Source organism: Abrus precatorius, unplaced genomic scaffold, assembly GCF_003935025.1.
Source record: "Abrus precatorius isolate BTA unplaced genomic scaffold, Abrus_2018 Scaffold8, whole genome shotgun sequence".
Classification (NCBI taxonomy): Eukaryota; Viridiplantae; Streptophyta; class Magnoliopsida; order Fabales; family Fabaceae; genus Abrus; species Abrus precatorius.
In genome coordinates this window covers 16,687,043-16,704,061 of record NW_020874428.1, presented here as the reverse complement: position 1 = coordinate 16,704,061, position 17,019 = coordinate 16,687,043, and the positions used below count along the sequence as shown (strand labels likewise).

The following is a 17,019-nucleotide window of genomic DNA, read 5'->3' as shown; positions in this document are numbered from 1 at the left end:
AACGCCTCCTATGGAAAAAGTGTCGGAAAACGCGGTGCCACTTGGACCACCTACAAATGACTCAGATTGTCCAGCTGGATTTCTTTTTCTTTTTCCATTTCTCACAACTTCAACTTTGTTAATTGTTACTCTGTTTAGATAGTTTAGTCGTATTAATTATGTAACTCGTATTTTTTTCATGAACTAGCATGCTTTTTTTTAATGTATTGTACAATTATTATTATTATTATTATTATTACATTTAAATAAAAATTTCAAATATATTTTATAATTAAATCAATTTTAACAAATAAAATTAAAATATAAAATTCAATTATGATTGAATTAAAAAAAATAGAAATAAAATTGATGGTTAAAAATATTTTTGTTTAAAAACTAAGACTCTTAAATTCTATATTAAAACAATTTAATGAGTTCTCATTATAAATATGTTATTAAATTAAATGAGATTTTAAAAATAAATGTATATTATATAATTTTATTAAATAGAAAGCTACAGTTAAAATTTTACTATTAAAAATAACTTAATTTAAAAATTAGGACACATTGATGTTTGAATATTTTTAGTAATATATTAATATATATATATATATATATATATTAAAATCCATTAATATTAGATATCAAACTTAGGTGTTTATATAATTTAAAACGTCTTCATAAATATACAATATTAAATAATTTAATTAATAATCTTAAAATTTTTAGATAAAATAAGTGTTATTATTTTTTAACTTTCAGATAAGTTTTAATTTTATTTTTAATTTATTTATTTTTTATTTTAGTTCTTTAATTTATAAAAATATTTCAAATTTTGTTCTGCTAAAAATATTAATTTTAATAAAAAATTATCATTTTTTGTCGTATATACTATGCAAGTAATGTTTATTATCTTCCTCAAATCTTCAACTGTCTCATCTATTTCTTCATTTTTCTTATTTTTTATATTTTTTTTTTTTCATTTTTCTAAGAGCATATCGTAACCATCATTATTATGGTAAGTATTTCTGCCTTTGTCACTTTCACCACTTTTGTCACAATCTTATTTGCATCTTCAATAATTCTCTTATAAAAATTCTCTCCTCCTCCTCTACTCCATACGAAAAATTAAACAACTTTGAAATATTTAATATTAAAAAAATAATATAAAAAATGTTCAAATCATTTATTTTAAGAGAATGTTGAAGTTCCAATAAGTCATTTTGATGCAGCAAGGTTTACGCTCAAACTAGGTATCCATGCATGTAAACTGTATTGATTGTTATGAGCATTTGAAGGAGGAAAAATAAGAAAAAAAACAAGATAAGAAGATGAAGATGAAAGAAAGAAAAATAAAAAAAAGATAAGTTAAGAAGATAGAAATGAAAAGGAGAAAAAATAGAAAAAGATGAAAGAGACACAGATGTATCATAAAGATAATGATTAATACATGCACAATATAATGACAAAAAACAATAAATTTTTTTAATGAGGTTAACATTTTGAATGAAAAATGACCTATTTAAAATATTTTTACAAGTTAGAGGATTAAAGTAGCAAAAAAAAAAAAAAAAGGACAAAATCAAAACTTACTTTAAAATTTAAAGATAAAAATACTAATATTACCAAATTTTTATTAAGTAAATCAATTTTATAAAAAATAATAAATATTTTATTACATTACTTTATTTTAACATATAATATATATTTTTAAAATATAAGTAAATATCAAATTTTTAATAATATTCCTACAAATATCTAAAATATGTAAAATTTAATATACATGATTGTAAAAATAATATAAAATTATTATTGGTCAATTTTTTTATTTTATGAAGTGTTATCAATGCTATATTATATATATATATATATATATATATATATATATTATACTCATCCAATTATTAATTATTGTATCAATGATAATTATTAATTTTTGTAATAATTAATTTAAAAGTATATTCATAGTATATTTTAATTAGTTAATCATATAAGAAATTTACATTGCCAGGACACTAAATATTTCACGCCTTTAAAATAAGGACTTTTTATAATCCAATTTGATTTAAATTTTGGACAAAATTTTATCCTATCTAATGAATTAACAAATTTTATTGTCTAAAAAACTTTCTCTATAGTTGTTGTAAGGGCATAAAGTGTCAAAATAAGACAAACTAATTTATATATTAAGTGATAATTTATGTTTACTTTTTTATTTTTACTAATTTGTTGTACAACTTAGATAATGTTATGTCTTAAAAACTTGGATGATAAGGTATATCAAGCTCATGCGATTTTAATTGTAATATTAAAAATACTTTATTAGATTATTACAATAAATGTACTTGAATAACCTATAAATATCATCAATATTAAATACTATATAATTTTGCTAGGATCTAAAGTTGTTCTCAAAATTAAAAGCTATATAGTTTTATTATTAAATCTTAATTTAATTATTGTAATTAAGAATCAATAGTATATATATATATATATATATATATATATATATACACACTCCATAATTATATTCGATAGTTACATTTGATTAACACGATTGACTTCTTTTACTAACGTCAGGAATCTTTGTCTCATGCTTTGGCAATATTATTCACATTTTTTAACAAAATAAGACCATTCTTCACTTTTCAATTATTGAAGGAGTGACTTTGAAGTAGAAACGAGATGCATCACATTTAAAATATATTGAGAATATGTTGCAATGCTTGATAAAGAATTGTAATAATTTTCATTATCTTAAACATCTAATGTGATATGAAAATAAATTCAAATGACAACAACATTTTATTGAAAGTAGAAGCATCACCTATTTATTTAAGAATTCTCCTTCATAAATAATATTAACAATAGTAGTGAAGGTAACATCATACATTTTTATTATGCTACAAATAAAATAAAAATGAAAACTTCATCCAGTATCACCAGCTCTTGCCACTTCATTTGGTCCCAAAGAAGAAACATCATAGGTTAGAATTTGGGGACTTAAGACATGGTCACAAAATAAAAAATGTGTGGTGGAGAAATAAATATATTGGAAGTTGGAATTCAAACCTTAATCGAATGGGTGAAGGAGATGTTCTATTGTGTGTGAAATAGACGGTAGGTAAGTCTAAATATTCTCTTGCTTAAACTAACACTGCACATTAATTGTTGGATTTGTTGATCTTATATTTTAAGAAAAGTTATTAAATAATGTAAGTGTCTAAATTAATATTTTGTGTTAATGAAAATTGAGTTATATATATATAGTTTTAAGAATTAAATATTATATACTTTATTAATTTAAATATATTTTTTATAAAATTGAGAATAAATATTATATTAATTTTATTTTTTATTATTATAAATAAGAAGAATATTAGCAACACAATCTAATTTTTTTTGTCATTAAATAAAATTTATTGAAAATGACAAAGATATGAGAAAAAAAAATTAAATTATGATTGAGAATGAGTGAAACTTACATAATAATTGTAATTTTTAATAAATTTTAGCCAATAAAAAAATTGTATTAGAAGGAGTGTGTTCTTACCATTCCTCTTATAAGTAAAATTAATATTATTATATCAAACAGGTGAGAAAGAAAATTAATCATTACTTGAGAAGACTAAACCTAAATCGATAAAAGAACATGTTGGCCTAGTAGTCATTTTAACATGCACTTGAAAATGACAATTTTATCCTACATAATTATCATATAATACATCTCATGTCATAAAAAATCACCAATATTCTTATGGTATCTAAAACTAAAATTTTAGTACCTACTTCTTTCTAGCTATTTTTTTATTTAGGAGTTTTATTTAAAATAAATAAATTTAAGAAAAATAATCATACATAAATCTAGAGTTATTTGTAGCTAGTTAATAAATCATGTAATAAACAGATATTTTATTTTAAAAATATTATAAAAATATGTGACAAATAAATAAATTCTAATCTATAATTAGAATTTTTAAAAAATAATATATTTATTTTATTTTCATAATCCGGTCAATATTTTTTAATAAATATATTTGTAACTAGTTTGTAGGTTATAGAATACACATATTTTATTGTAAAATAGGTATACATATAGCTTAATATTTAAAGATTTAAAACTTTGCATGAAATTGAAAAATAAAATAAAATTTGCGCGAATATATACATAGGTATGATAATGATATGTGTATATGTGAAAGAATTTATTATATCATAAAGCTCTTAGGTTAATTTTTGAGATCGTAACCATTGGATAGATCAGTCTTTAAAATTAAAAAGAAAATCAATTAATTCTCAAAGATTATCAAATATTAGACACTTTAATTTAATTAATAATTTTTTTTATAATATTGTTAACCTTTATATTAAGTGACACTTACAATGTTAAAATAATGTTGTTTACACATTGATTACAATTTTAGGGACAAATCTAAAAAAGTTAATAAATTTTCTTTCTATTTGGTGATAAATTGAGTGGTGACAGTGATGATTACTAACACTCATTTCTCTCCATCATCGCTAAACATGCAAGTCAGTGATGAAGAGAGTAAGCTTCTACTATCAAGGGTTGTGTTAGTGGTGGCAAAGAAGAAAAATGATGAGTTACTGTTTTTTCTAGTGACTTGGAATGGGTTGTGATCCTCTAATGCTTATGCTCACGGGTGATAAGATAAAAATGAAATGAGAGTAATCTAAGAAAGCAAAAGAGGAAAATTGTTGGAAATCCATGAAGTAAACCTCTTTCTTTTCTTCCACGAGGAGCCTTGAGACTTGTTGTACTAACATCAAAAGCATTTAGAACTTCAACAAGTCCATTTTTTTGAAGATTCACGTACGGTGGCATCAGTACACGGGTTGAAGAGCTCATTGATGCCACCACGGCAATTAACAATAGTGTCGCAGAAAAGGTGAACATTGTTGTCATACTTGGAATTCTCTTGTTAGTGGAGTAAGTTTTGCATCTTTAGTATTAGTATACAAAAAGTTGAAAAAATAGTGACAATATAAGCACAGGTAATGGCGAGAAACTTGCTAAAATTTAATTTAGAAGTTTGAGGAAGGATAACAAAACTGTCAAATAATATTATTTTAGTATTTCAAGTCTGTCTTAATAGTAAAAAGTTAATATTATTGTGACGAAAACTATTAATTAAATATAATTATCTAGTGTTTGATAAATAAATTTATGTTAATACTGAATTTAATAATTTTGAAAAATAAATTAATATTTTGGGAGTTACAAAATATCTCTTTTAATTATTGCATGATAGTTATAAAAAGTAATTAATAATAGTTGAACATTAAGTTGCGTAATGTGATATTAAAAATTTATTTATTTATTACATTTGAGTTTGAAAATCTCGTAAATTCTTATTATACTTTATGTCTTTATTTATATAAAATTTCTACTTATTTAGTTGGTATGATTATTTTTTTCATAACTTTCTTTTATAATCAATAGGGCGAGTACCAAAAAATATATATATTTAAGATAAATTTTCGATGCTGTATTTTTTTTATAATTTTAATTTTAATTGATAAACAACATCAACAACACTACACTTACGAAATTGTACCTAAAAATTTATTTTTATATTCACGGTATGAATTTAAATTTTTATGAACGTAACCATTACAACAACAATAACAACTACAATAATAATAGTCTAAATTATACATGATAGATGACAATAACAAATGTTAATAAATATTTGGTTAAAGATTTTTTCTTTATTAAAATTACTAGTAATGCACAACTATCATGATTTATAATGTATTTTTTAACATTTTTTTTTAATAAAACTTGCCTTTTGACCTATAAAACATGTTTAACGTTTTATCGATTAGTCAGACTCGTTGTATAAGCGGAGCTACTTTTAAAAATAGAGAAATAGTAAATAAAACTCAATCATGCACTCATCACAATTGCATACACATTGATGTTAAGTTATCGACCTCTATATACAATTTATGAGTGTTAATTTTTGAATAAAAAATATATTCAAAAGTATTCTTAAAATATAATAATTTTAGAGATTAGTTAGTTTTTCTATTTTGTTTTATTTATAAAAAAAATTAAATTTTATAAAGTCATCAATCAACTTAACGACACTTGCGTAGTATATGAGAAATTTATTAATCTACATATAAAAGTGATAATTGCATACACTAGAAGCATTTTTTTTTTTGGGATAATTATACCTATGTATAAAAGTGAAAGTTGGCTCTAATTTGAAACGAAATTATATAAAACACACATTTTTTTTCTAGGTTAAAATAATTAAAATTTAGAATAAAATCTTATGCACTTAATAAGGGTTTGATAAATTATACAAAAATAAATTAATAAAACATAAAGAGAAGCCAATTATTCCAAAAAGAAAAAAAAGAAATTAGGCTTGTTTGAATTTAATTTTGATTTTTAATTTTTTAAAATTACATTTTAAAATAATTTTATAACACAATTGAAATAAAAATAAAAATAAAAATTACTTGATAAATTAGTTTTTAAAACAATTTTTAGTTAAATTTTTGTTAGTTACAGAAAGAAAATCATAAAAATAAAACAAAAATAAGAGCTTATTTGTTTTCTCTTTTTAAGTAGAGTTTTTAATTTTTAAAATAAAAAAATAAAAAAACTTGCTTATTAATGTAAGTTTTAAAAATTATTTTTAAAAATAAATTTTTATTTTCAGTTCTTAAAACTGAAAAACAGATTACTATTTAGGTGTTTTTGTTTTTATTTTTCTGTTTTTTTTCTAAAACTAAAAAGTCTAACTAAAAACAGTTTTAAAAACTAAATTATCAAACAAATTTTATTTTATTTTATTTTTTTAAAAACAGTTATATAAAATAGTTTTATTTAGTTCTAATTTTTAATTTTTAAAAATTATATTTTAAAACAATTTTATAAAACAATTTTTTAAAGATGAAGTTTTTTAAATAGTAATTCTGTTTTTTAATTTTAAAAACTGAAAAAAATACTTATTTTAAATTCTATTAACAAATAAATTTTTATTTTTTTTAAAAACTCTCTTAATTTAATTTTGATTTTTAAAATTAAATTTTAAATAATTTTATAAAATAATTTAAAAAAATTAAAAATTATTTAATAAGTTATGTTTGTTTGCATTTTTATTTAAAAACTATTTTTATTTAAATTTTTGTTAGTTATAGAAAGAGAAACAGAAAAACAAAAACTTACTCTATATAGTAATTCTATTTTTTAGTTTTAAAAAATAAAAAATATTTTTTTAAAACAATTTTTAAAATTTATATTAACAAACAAGTTTTTTATTTTTTATTTTTAAAAATAAAAAATTATATTCAAAAGGAAAAACCAAACAAACCCTCATTATTTTAAGATTTTATACAGATTTAAACAAAAATTGAGTCTAAAATCGTCTTTTTGATTTTAAAAAAGTTATTGGTATGATTATAAGAAGGTATCCATGTGATTGATGATGTGAGAATCCATTTATATGAAATTAGTTTCAAATATATTCTAATTAAAGATTATGAGTGATTGTTTAAAATTTATTTTTAATGTTTTATTTTAAATATAAAAAATTATTTGATAAAATTATTTTTTGTTTAGTGTTTTAAAAGTAAGTTTTAAATTTCTGTTTTAAAAAACTGAAAAACTAAAAAGGTTAATGTTATTTTAAAAGATAAAACATTTTTTTAAAGGTGAAGTGAGTTTAGTGGAATAATGGTGTGAGGAAGTTGAAAATAATAACATTTTTCAAATTGTTTGATCTATGTAATTTTTTCCCTTCTTGTTTAGTTTTTAGAAATGAGTTTTAAAATTTTATTTTTAAAATCTGAAAAAAAATTATATTGTTTTAAAAGAAAAAACAATTTTTTTTGAAACGATGAAGTAAGTATAGTGCAATAATGGTGTGAGGAAGTTGAAAAAAAAAAGGCAATATTTTTAAATTATTTTTTGTACGATAATTTAAAAAAAAATATTTGACCATCTAATATTTTTCTTCTTTCTGAAAAATCTATTTCTAAAATTATTTTATTAAATAAATTTAAAAAAAGAGAAAACTAAAACAAATCTTTTTGGTAAGTAAAGCTAAAACAGATCTAACAAGTCCTATCTATTTGAAGATTTTATATAAATTTGAATCAAAATTAAGTTCATATATATATATAATTTAGTTACAATAATTCAAAAAATTATCTATATAAACTTATTTTAAATAATTTATGTATATTTAATTTTTTTAAATAAAATTTGATTACCGATTAAATCTTATACATGAGAAAAGATATTCTACGCTCAATTTGAAAAGAAACGATATACATATTTTAAAGATACTGAATAATTTTTTGATATCCAAACCAAGCAGTATGTGACGAAATTTTTTTTGTCAATTCCGCAGGAAAGTTACGTAATTTATAATGATCGGTTAAATATAAAGAAAAATAATGGAAATGATACTATTATATAACTTTCTTTAAAAATATAAAAACCATGCAACTGAATTTGACAAATTAAAAAAATTTCAACAAGAGAATTTAAAAAGGATTAATCCATTCAAAAATAACCTTTTTGAATGAGTTTAATTGTAATTTAAACAAATAAAAAATATATAGAATCATTATCAATTAGTAAAATGTATCATAATATATCTAGAGAAGCTCGTTTTTAGGAAACTCTCTTCCTATCCATGCAATAGTGTAACGGAATGGGGAACCGCCAGGCTTGGATGCCACGCCGGTGGTTATGGTCAAGAATCAATAGCGAAAAAATATCGCAAATAAAATAAAAAAAGATTACGAAAAACTGACAAAAATAAAAAATCCAACGGTTCGAAGAAGGTTCAAGACTTGAAGGTTGAATTGAATGCTATGTTTTTTAAAATCGAATAAAATCGTAACAAATAACAATAAGGAATTTGGGAGGCCGAGAAAGGAAACGTGAAGAGAAAATGGGCTACGCACAAAAAAATAATTTGATTTTGTTGTTATATAATAGAAGAAAGAAGGAAGAGAGAGAGTGTTCGTCATAACTCATACGTTTGCTTCTGAGTATCCAAAACTAACAGAAATTTATACCTTGTCTCTCTCGCCTCCTCTCAATTTCACACAACGCAACACAAAACAACACAACACAAACACATCGCACTCCTCTTCTCTCCCACACAAACAAAACCCTATTTCCTCTTTCACACACACACAACACACTCTTTGTTTCTTTCATTCCATTACGCTCTTCGCTCTTCCTTCATTCTTCAACTCCAAACCCAAACAAACTCCTCCTTTTCCTTCTTATTTTTCGCATTCAGCGATAAGGCTTGGCGGTTATTCAAACGTCGACGTTTCGCTCTCATAATCAATCACTGCCTCGCCTCTAGGGTTAGTTCCTCTTTTTATTTTATTTTTCTATCTCGCACTTGTAATCAAACGTCGACGTTTCCTCTGTAACCCTAGGTTCCGGAGGAGCTTTTATACCCCACACACGTCAATCAATACCGTGTGTTTTCTTCTAGGGTTTTCTATTTTACCATTACCTATTTTCTCCGCTTTCCACCCTGAATATAAGCCCTCTAGGGCTTTAATTATTTAAATTTATTAATATTTTTTAAAATTTGTTGCTATGGATAGGTGTGCAATGCATTGAGTTCAACCATTGTTGCCGTAGTTGTGCTTCGATTTTTCCATTTTTTTTCCTGAATTCTGTGAGTGGCTTATAGTGGTCTGCAAATCCATGTTTTGGTTGAAGATGGAGTTGTAGCTTAGAGAAGCTCGCAACATTGTCTTGTGTTTCTTGACACAGATTTCTTGTTAGGGAAAAAGAAATTTTCTTGACACAGAATTTGTCATAGCTCTGTGGATTCAACAGTTGTTTGGTTGGATGATTTTTATAATAACTGTTGGAGGATAGTGAATTGTGGAGCAATTGAATTTTGCCGTGGAGGTGGTGCTATTTCTTTCCATCTGGAACGGTTTTAAGCGAAGGCAGGTTGTTCATTATTAGTTTGGGTAGCTAGAAGAGTGATGAGTGGTGCTAGTTAGAGCAGGTAGTTTTCCATACTATATGAAACAAGTGTGATAGTGAGAGTTAGAGCAGTACTATTTTGAGGGTGGAGGTGGTGGAGAGGTGGACACATTTTTTCTTGTTAATTCTGATGATGTTCAGTGTTAGTTATGGAAAAAAGTGAACCTGCGTTAGTTCCAGAATGGTTGAGAAGTGCTGGAAGTGTTGCTGGGGCTGGCGGTTCAGCCCAACATTCTGCTTCCTCTTCTACTCATACTGGTAATTTTGTTGTTCTGTCTGAATTATTTGCATATTCAAAATGTCATGTTCTCTCATTTAAGAATCTTTTGTGAGAAAAAGCAGATGTTTGGTATTTATTTTAGGTTTACAACTTTGTTTTCCTTGTATAAAAGGTGGAAAATTTAATAACTGTCTTAACATTGTGGTGTAGATTCTCCTTCTGTAGCTCATCATGCGAGGAATAGATCTTCAAAGAATGCTAGTGATTTTGATAGTTCTCGTTCTGTGTTTCTTGAACGGTCATCCTCCTCAAATTCCCGGAGAAGTTCTATAAATGGTTCTGCCAAGCATGCCTACAGTAGTTTCAACAGAAGTCATCGTGACAAGGACCGTGACAGAGATAAAGATAGATCCACTTTTGGAGATCACTGGGATCGAGATGGTTCTGACCCATTGGCCAGTCTCTTTTCTGGAAGGATGGAGAGGGATACATTGCGGCGTTCTCATTCAATGGTTTCCAGGAAACAGAGTGATGTTATACCCCGTAGAGTTGCTGTTGATACAAAATCTGGTGGTAGCACCAATCAAAATAATGGCAATGGCATACTTTCTGTGGGTAATGTTAGTAGTAGCATTCAGAAAGTTGTTTTTGACAAGGATTTTCCATCACTTGGTGCTGAAGAGAAGCAGGGAATAGCTGAAGTGGGGAGGGTATCATCTCCTGGTTTGACTGCAACTGCTAGTCAGAGTCTACCTGTTGGTAGCTCAGCTTTGATTGGAGGGGAGGGATGGACTTCTGCACTTGCAGAGGTGCCTACGATGATTGGAAGTAGCAGTACTGGCTCTCTATCGGTCCAACAAACTGTTACTACTGGGTCTGTAGTGTCAAGTACTGCTGCTGCTCTTAATATGGCTGAGGCATTGGCACAGACTCCATCCCGAGCTCGCTCTACTCCTCAGGTAGTTGAGTTAGTTGCTTGTGGTATCTAACTTCATTATTCTTATTCTTTCAATTATTATATTTTTTATGCCCATGATCAGTTAACAAAGCCCTAATCAATTGTAGGTGTTGGTGAAAACCCAAAGGCTTGAGGAACTGGCAATCAAGCAGTCAAGACAGTTGATTCCAGTAACGCCCTCAATGCCTAAGGCTTTGGTAAGAAAATTGCCTTGTAAAATAGTTTTTATAGTTTGTCTTTTGCAAACTTTATTATGTTTTGGATTGTATAACAGCATTGATTTCCTATAATAAATCTATACGCATGTGTAGTTTTCTTGCGATTAATTTTTCATATAAAAACATTATTACGTATGGATTGTATAGTTAGCATTTGATTTCCTGTAGTAAATCTATGTGCACCTGTAGTTTAGCTTACAATTAATTTTTCATATAAAACCTTTATTACAATTTTTATTGTATCATTTAATGATGGCTGGATGCAATAACGAAGGAATTAATTACAACCTTGTTTTTGCGTTACTATTTTAAGTTTAATATAATAGCTAAGAGGATTAAGTTCTTAACTTCCTTTTAATCCATTGGTCTGTGATAATTATGGCTGTATTTAGCCTTCTGTTTATATTTCATGTTGTAAAAGGGATAATGAACAGAAGTTTTGGTGGGCTGTTTTATTGTTGAACTTAGCTCTCAATCTGGTAGACCTGATTGGACATGAGTACATATCAAAAGCTTCACTTTTTCATTTATTTCTTGGCTTATTTTAATGAGTTCTTATTAGTCTTTGTTCTTGTGTATGCATGTGAAATTCATACAGGAATTGGTACTTGACTTGCTGATTTAGTCGTTGTTATGCAATGCATGAATTTATGATGAGAGTGCTGTTTGGGAAAGCTATGAGTTGTTATTAATCATGATTTTCTCTAAGGTGTTATAAAGGGCACATGCGTTTCTATTCTTACTTTTTGTAATATAGGCAGATGTTCTAACTTCTAAGCAACCCTCATTTGAACTCTTTTTAAATTACTTTATGAAACTGTAGTCTCTCTCTATCCTTTGCCAAAATTTGAAAAGATATCAGTTGCAATTTGAGCTATTATGTATGAACACAGTTTGTTATTTACTAGTATTAGACATGAATGATTTGGTTGAGCAAATAATTTTTCTCTTGGTATCCCATTTGTCATTTTTAAGGATTGTATTTGTAGCCTGAATTTATGAAGCATATCATTTATATCATCAAGTGGTTTCTTTTTAGTGATATTTACATGCTCCTTGGCACTGGAGCAATATGAATAAACATTTTATTCATATGATAATTATTCAAATTCTATTTATTCATATTTTTTTTGAGCATTATATACATTATTATTTGCATATGTATATATTTTATATCCATATAAAAAACTTTAAAATAGCAGTTACCCTGCCGTGCACTATCCCACTATAGCATTTTGAGGGTTGTCTACTACGCTCCATTTTTCAAGATTAATAACTATGTATGATTTGATATTCAATTGCTTCAGGAAAACCATTTATGTTTTTTTTTTTTTAATTATTTGGGGCAAGTAATATCATTCCACCATTTTTAAAGTAAAAATTGTGAAAACTTTATAAAGAGATACAGGATACACATTTCTATGTATGATGATCTGTGTTAATATCATATAAGTTTTCCTCCTTTAATTATAAGTATTTCTATTTCCCTTTTAAATATAATTTGTTATTTGTTTCACTTCATTTACTACATTTGCATTCTTGCTATCTTTACATTGCTTTTCCATACTTTCTCTGGTTACTTGATGACTGATGGGTTTGTCGATGTCTCTATTATATGTGAGCCTTTTCATTCCTTTAGATGGTACTTCAGTTTTAGAAATGTGTTATGATATGTATGCAGATTTGGTCTTAATGTTTCACTAGTATCAAAAATGATTTTGATTGAATAATGCACTATTTGTTTCCATGTATATATGAAACTCTTGGAGGAATAAGGATTGTGTCATGTTGTACGCGTACATCGAAGTTTCTATTTTCTAGCATTTTGTATATTGTATTGAATAAAAGATGGACAGTCATGCATTATTTTCTCTGAAATCATTGGTGATTTATGCTTATTTTCTTGCCAGGTTCTTAATTCTTCTGAGAAATCAAAGCCCAAAACAACTGTCAGAAATGCTGAGATGAATGTAGTTTCCAAGAATGTGCCACAGCAACCCTCTGCATTGCACATTACTAGTCAATCTGTTCGCAGTGTAAATGCCAAGGTTGATGCTCCAAAGACATCTGGAAAGTTTACTGATCTTAAATCAGTAGTGTGGGAAAATGGTGTTTCCCCTACCTCCAAGGATGTTTCAAATCCTACAAATTATTCTAACAGCAAATCAGTAAATCAACATGCTGTATCTTCTACAGCTGCTTCTGCACCTATGAGGAACCCCAATAACCTTAAATCCTCCACGGAGCGCAAGCCAGCTTTGGATGTGAAATTAGGTTCCACTTTGGATAAAAAACATTCCATTTCTCAAGTGCAGAGCCGAAATGATTTCTTCAATCTCATTAAGAAGAAAACATTAATGAACTCCTCTACAGTTCTTCCAGACTCCGGTCCAATGGTTTCTTCTCCTGCAATAGAGAAATCTGATGAAGTAAATAGGGAAATAGTTTGCCCTTCTGCAAATCTTCAGTCTCTCGGCAATGGTGCTGAACTGACTAGCAATGGCAATGTCCATACGCATGAAGAGGTTCACAGACTTTCTGATAATGAAGAGAAGGAATCAATTTCCAGAGCTACAATATATCCAGATGAGGAAGAAGCTGCATTCCTTCGTTCCCTTGGCTGGGAGGAGAACTCGGATGAGGATGAAGGCCTTACAGAAGAGGAGATCAATGCTTTCTATCAGGAGGTGGTAATGTCTTATCTTGAATCCTTGATCTAATTTTGTATTGATTGTGATATAATCCATTGAACCTAGCTTAGTTTGTTTTTGCATCAATGTGATGTATTATGTGGATTTTACTCTTCTAAAGTTAAAAGGCCTTGCTTTGTCTAGCGAAATGGGTTTGAAAGTATCATTCGTCTAGCTAAGCTTAAAATTATATGTTGCATCGTTCTGTCTATCAGTGATGTTTATAGCCCTGATATATTACATTTTAATGTAACTTGCTGAGTTGATTTAGCTGAGGCAATAAAGTTTACTATGATCTGGTGGGATTTGTTTGCTTATTCTTCGTTGGCTTTTGTTTTCCAGTGCAAGAAATTGGACCCCACTACATTAAAGGTTTGCCAGGGCATGCAGCCAAATCTGTCCAAGTTGTTTGAATCTTATGCTTCTAACTTGCGTGGATCTTCTGCTGAATCGAGCTCTTCTGATCCTGGATCTGAAGCTTGATGTATGGTTTTTTTAATCATAGTAAGATCCAACTTTCCATTTTTGATGGCAGATGACTAGTTCCATTCCTTTTGTTCTGAGAAGGTCAATGATTTGAGAGTGAAAGAAGGGTGCCTTTTGATGAACCCTGCATTTTGCAAATATTGCAATAAGTTACAGGTGCCTCAATCCTGCCTGCTTAACAGGGGAATTTTTTCCTTCCTTTTTTCTTTTTGGGTTAAAAGTTATATAGGGTTCGTAGGGTAGGGGGCTATTTTGTCTGCAGTGGAAGGTGCTGGGCAATTGCATCTTTTGGGGCTATTTTGATCCGTTTCTTTTCTTTCATGAGGGTTTGATTCTACATGATAAAGTTTATGTTGTTTTTGGTCAATTTTACCAAAAAAGGGAATTAAAAATTTACTTTTAATTTTAGAGCATGTTGATATGATTATTCTTGGAAGTCTGTATTTTTTTTGGGGATGTCCCGGTTTACATTAGTGGTTCTCGTAGCACTTTCAAAAATCACATGAACATACCGAGATACAGAATAGAAGTTCACTCTTTTTGTTTTCTTTCCAATATTACCTTTATATCGAAATCTGACTTCTGCTGTTACCTGTAACTTAGAAGTAACAGCAATACTAACCGCGTATGGGTGGGTAAATGTGTTAATTAAGAATTTATTTAATAAACCTTCAATACTTTATATTTTATGTTATAAATTTTATTCAATTATGTTAAAATGAATTTATTTGGAAAGTGTCACTAAAAATTATTTAAATTGTTAAAAGAGTTTATAAATCATGTATTAATTTTATATGTTAAATTAAGAATTGCATAATTTTTTCAAATGCTTACATAGTTGTAAAGGTAAAATCAGATATGATGGAAATTTGATTTATTAAATTGTATTAAATGCTGTCTATTTAATTTAATCTGAGCTGATATTCTTATATTCTTGAATAACTATTGTAAACGTAACTTCTATTTATGTAATTTTTGAATCTGAACTAATATTCTTCTATTCTTGCATGACGTGTCAAATTTTATAACGAATGAATACACTTCTTTCAAGTGTATATTATAAACTACGCATTAAATTAATCTAAACTTAAATTAATGTATTAAATAATTGTTGATCACTCTTAGATTTTGTAGATATGATATGTATAATAGAACTTCTAATTCCACAGTAGATTTTAAGATAAATTTATTAAGTGAAAAAATTGAATGATATAATAGTGATTTTGATTTGGATGAGAAAAGAGCGAAAGGATACTTTGTTTGGCCATAGATTGAGAAGGGAAAGAGACTGTTAAATAAAGTTATTAAATAAATAATTTTGTTTAAATAGTATATAAATTTTATAATCCTTCAAAACCTTTTATTTTTAGAGCGGAGTTAAAATTGAGTGGAGAGGTTTTTGCCTCCGTTCCTTCCATTTCTTTCACGGTATTGAACCAAAAATAAAATGATTATAAAAATTTCTTCTCTTATCTTTTCACAATTTTCCTCCAACCAAAAGTAAAATGAAAATTTGATCACTCCTCGGCCATTGTAATTCAACATGCTCTTTTAATACTTTAGGTGCATGGATAAATATGAGCTTTTATATTTTGATCATATTGTGTATAAATTTTTGAAAATAAAAATAAATCATAATAAAAATAAAAAGGTTTTCCCTAAGTAAAGAGACTTCTAAATTTAATTATGATAAGTATACAATAAAAATGTCTTCACCTATCTTAATTTTATGAGAGTTGATTTTTTTTTTGTTCAACTCGTATTCTCGTATCTTCACAAGACCAGTTTTTGTTAGGTTAATTTTATATTCTTTCTAAATCCAGTATTTATTCATCTTTCTTTTGGCTACCCATCACTATTTTTGGGAGTTGTGTTTTGCTTTTGAAGCCTATATAAAAAGGTAAATGAATTTATTACATCTCAAAGGCCAATCACACCTTTGTATACATGTTTGACATTTTCTTTTACGATTAAATATCTTGCTTTATTTTATAAGTTTAAAGTAAAAATTCTAACAAACTTTAACTTGCTCTAATGTATCTTAATTGTGTTGGGATTTTTTATACTCAATTTCACAAGATAAGCATAGAGAGAAAAGAATGAAAACTTTCTAATTCAAATGAACCGAAAAACAGATACAATATGCTTTTATATACAAAGTCCTGCCAGTTGAAAATAAAATATAACAAACTTAATAGAAAATATTAAAATTGAATAACAATCACTAACTATTTTGAAACTATAGAAACTAAATAAAAAAACTAACACTCTCTTTATAATTCAGTTTCTCTTAAACTCTTTTAACTCCTAACATGTATCTTAACTCAGAATTTAGCGCTTCTAAGTGGCTTTGTAAAAACATCAGCTACTTGTTCTTCACTTCTGCAATACTCAATCTTTAGCTTTCCTTTATCAACTTGATCCTTTAGAAAATGAAACGTATATCTATATGCTTG

General features: G+C 26.8%; 1 protein-coding gene across 8 annotated transcripts; it reads left to right on the top strand.

Annotated features, from left to right (window-relative positions):
* The first annotated feature begins 8,986 nt into the window (after positions 1 to 8,986).
* LOC113846689 (mediator of RNA polymerase II transcription subunit 1-like) lies at positions 8,987 to 15,115 on the top strand. 8 transcript variants are annotated; one of them, XM_027475220.1, is made up of 6 exons: positions 8,987 to 9,348; positions 9,598 to 10,249; positions 10,422 to 11,170; positions 11,277 to 11,366; positions 13,298 to 14,077; positions 14,420 to 15,061. In XM_027475220.1, the coding sequence occupies exons 2-6, from the start codon at positions 10,141 to 10,143 to the stop codon at positions 14,558 to 14,560; spliced, it is 1,869 nt and encodes a 622-aa protein (XP_027331021.1). In that variant the 5' UTR covers positions 8,987 to 9,348; positions 9,598 to 10,140; the 3' UTR covers positions 14,561 to 15,061. The 8 variants fall into 8 exon arrangements, with proteins under 8 accessions (XP_027331021.1, XP_027331026.1, XP_027331024.1 ...); XM_027475223.1 differs by having other exon boundaries at positions 8,990 to 9,348; positions 13,298 to 14,074; positions 14,420 to 15,115; XM_027475221.1 differs by having other exon boundaries at positions 9,007 to 9,466; positions 14,420 to 15,114.
* The last annotated feature ends 1,904 nt before the right edge of the window (positions 15,116 to 17,019 follow it).

Coding starts and splice junctions, on each gene's coding strand:
- LOC113846689 (XM_027475221.1), top strand. CDS start 10,141: ATGGAAAAAAGTGAACCTGCGTTAGTTCCAGAATGGTTGAGAAGTGCT. Junction 11,367..13,297: donor CCTCAATGCCTAAGGCTTTG/GTAAGAAAATTG, acceptor TTTTCTTGCCAG/GTTCTTAATTCTTCTGAGAA. Junction 14,078..14,419: donor ATGCTTTCTATCAGGAGGTG/GTAATGTCTTAT, acceptor TTTGTTTTCCAG/TGCAAGAAATTGGACCCCAC.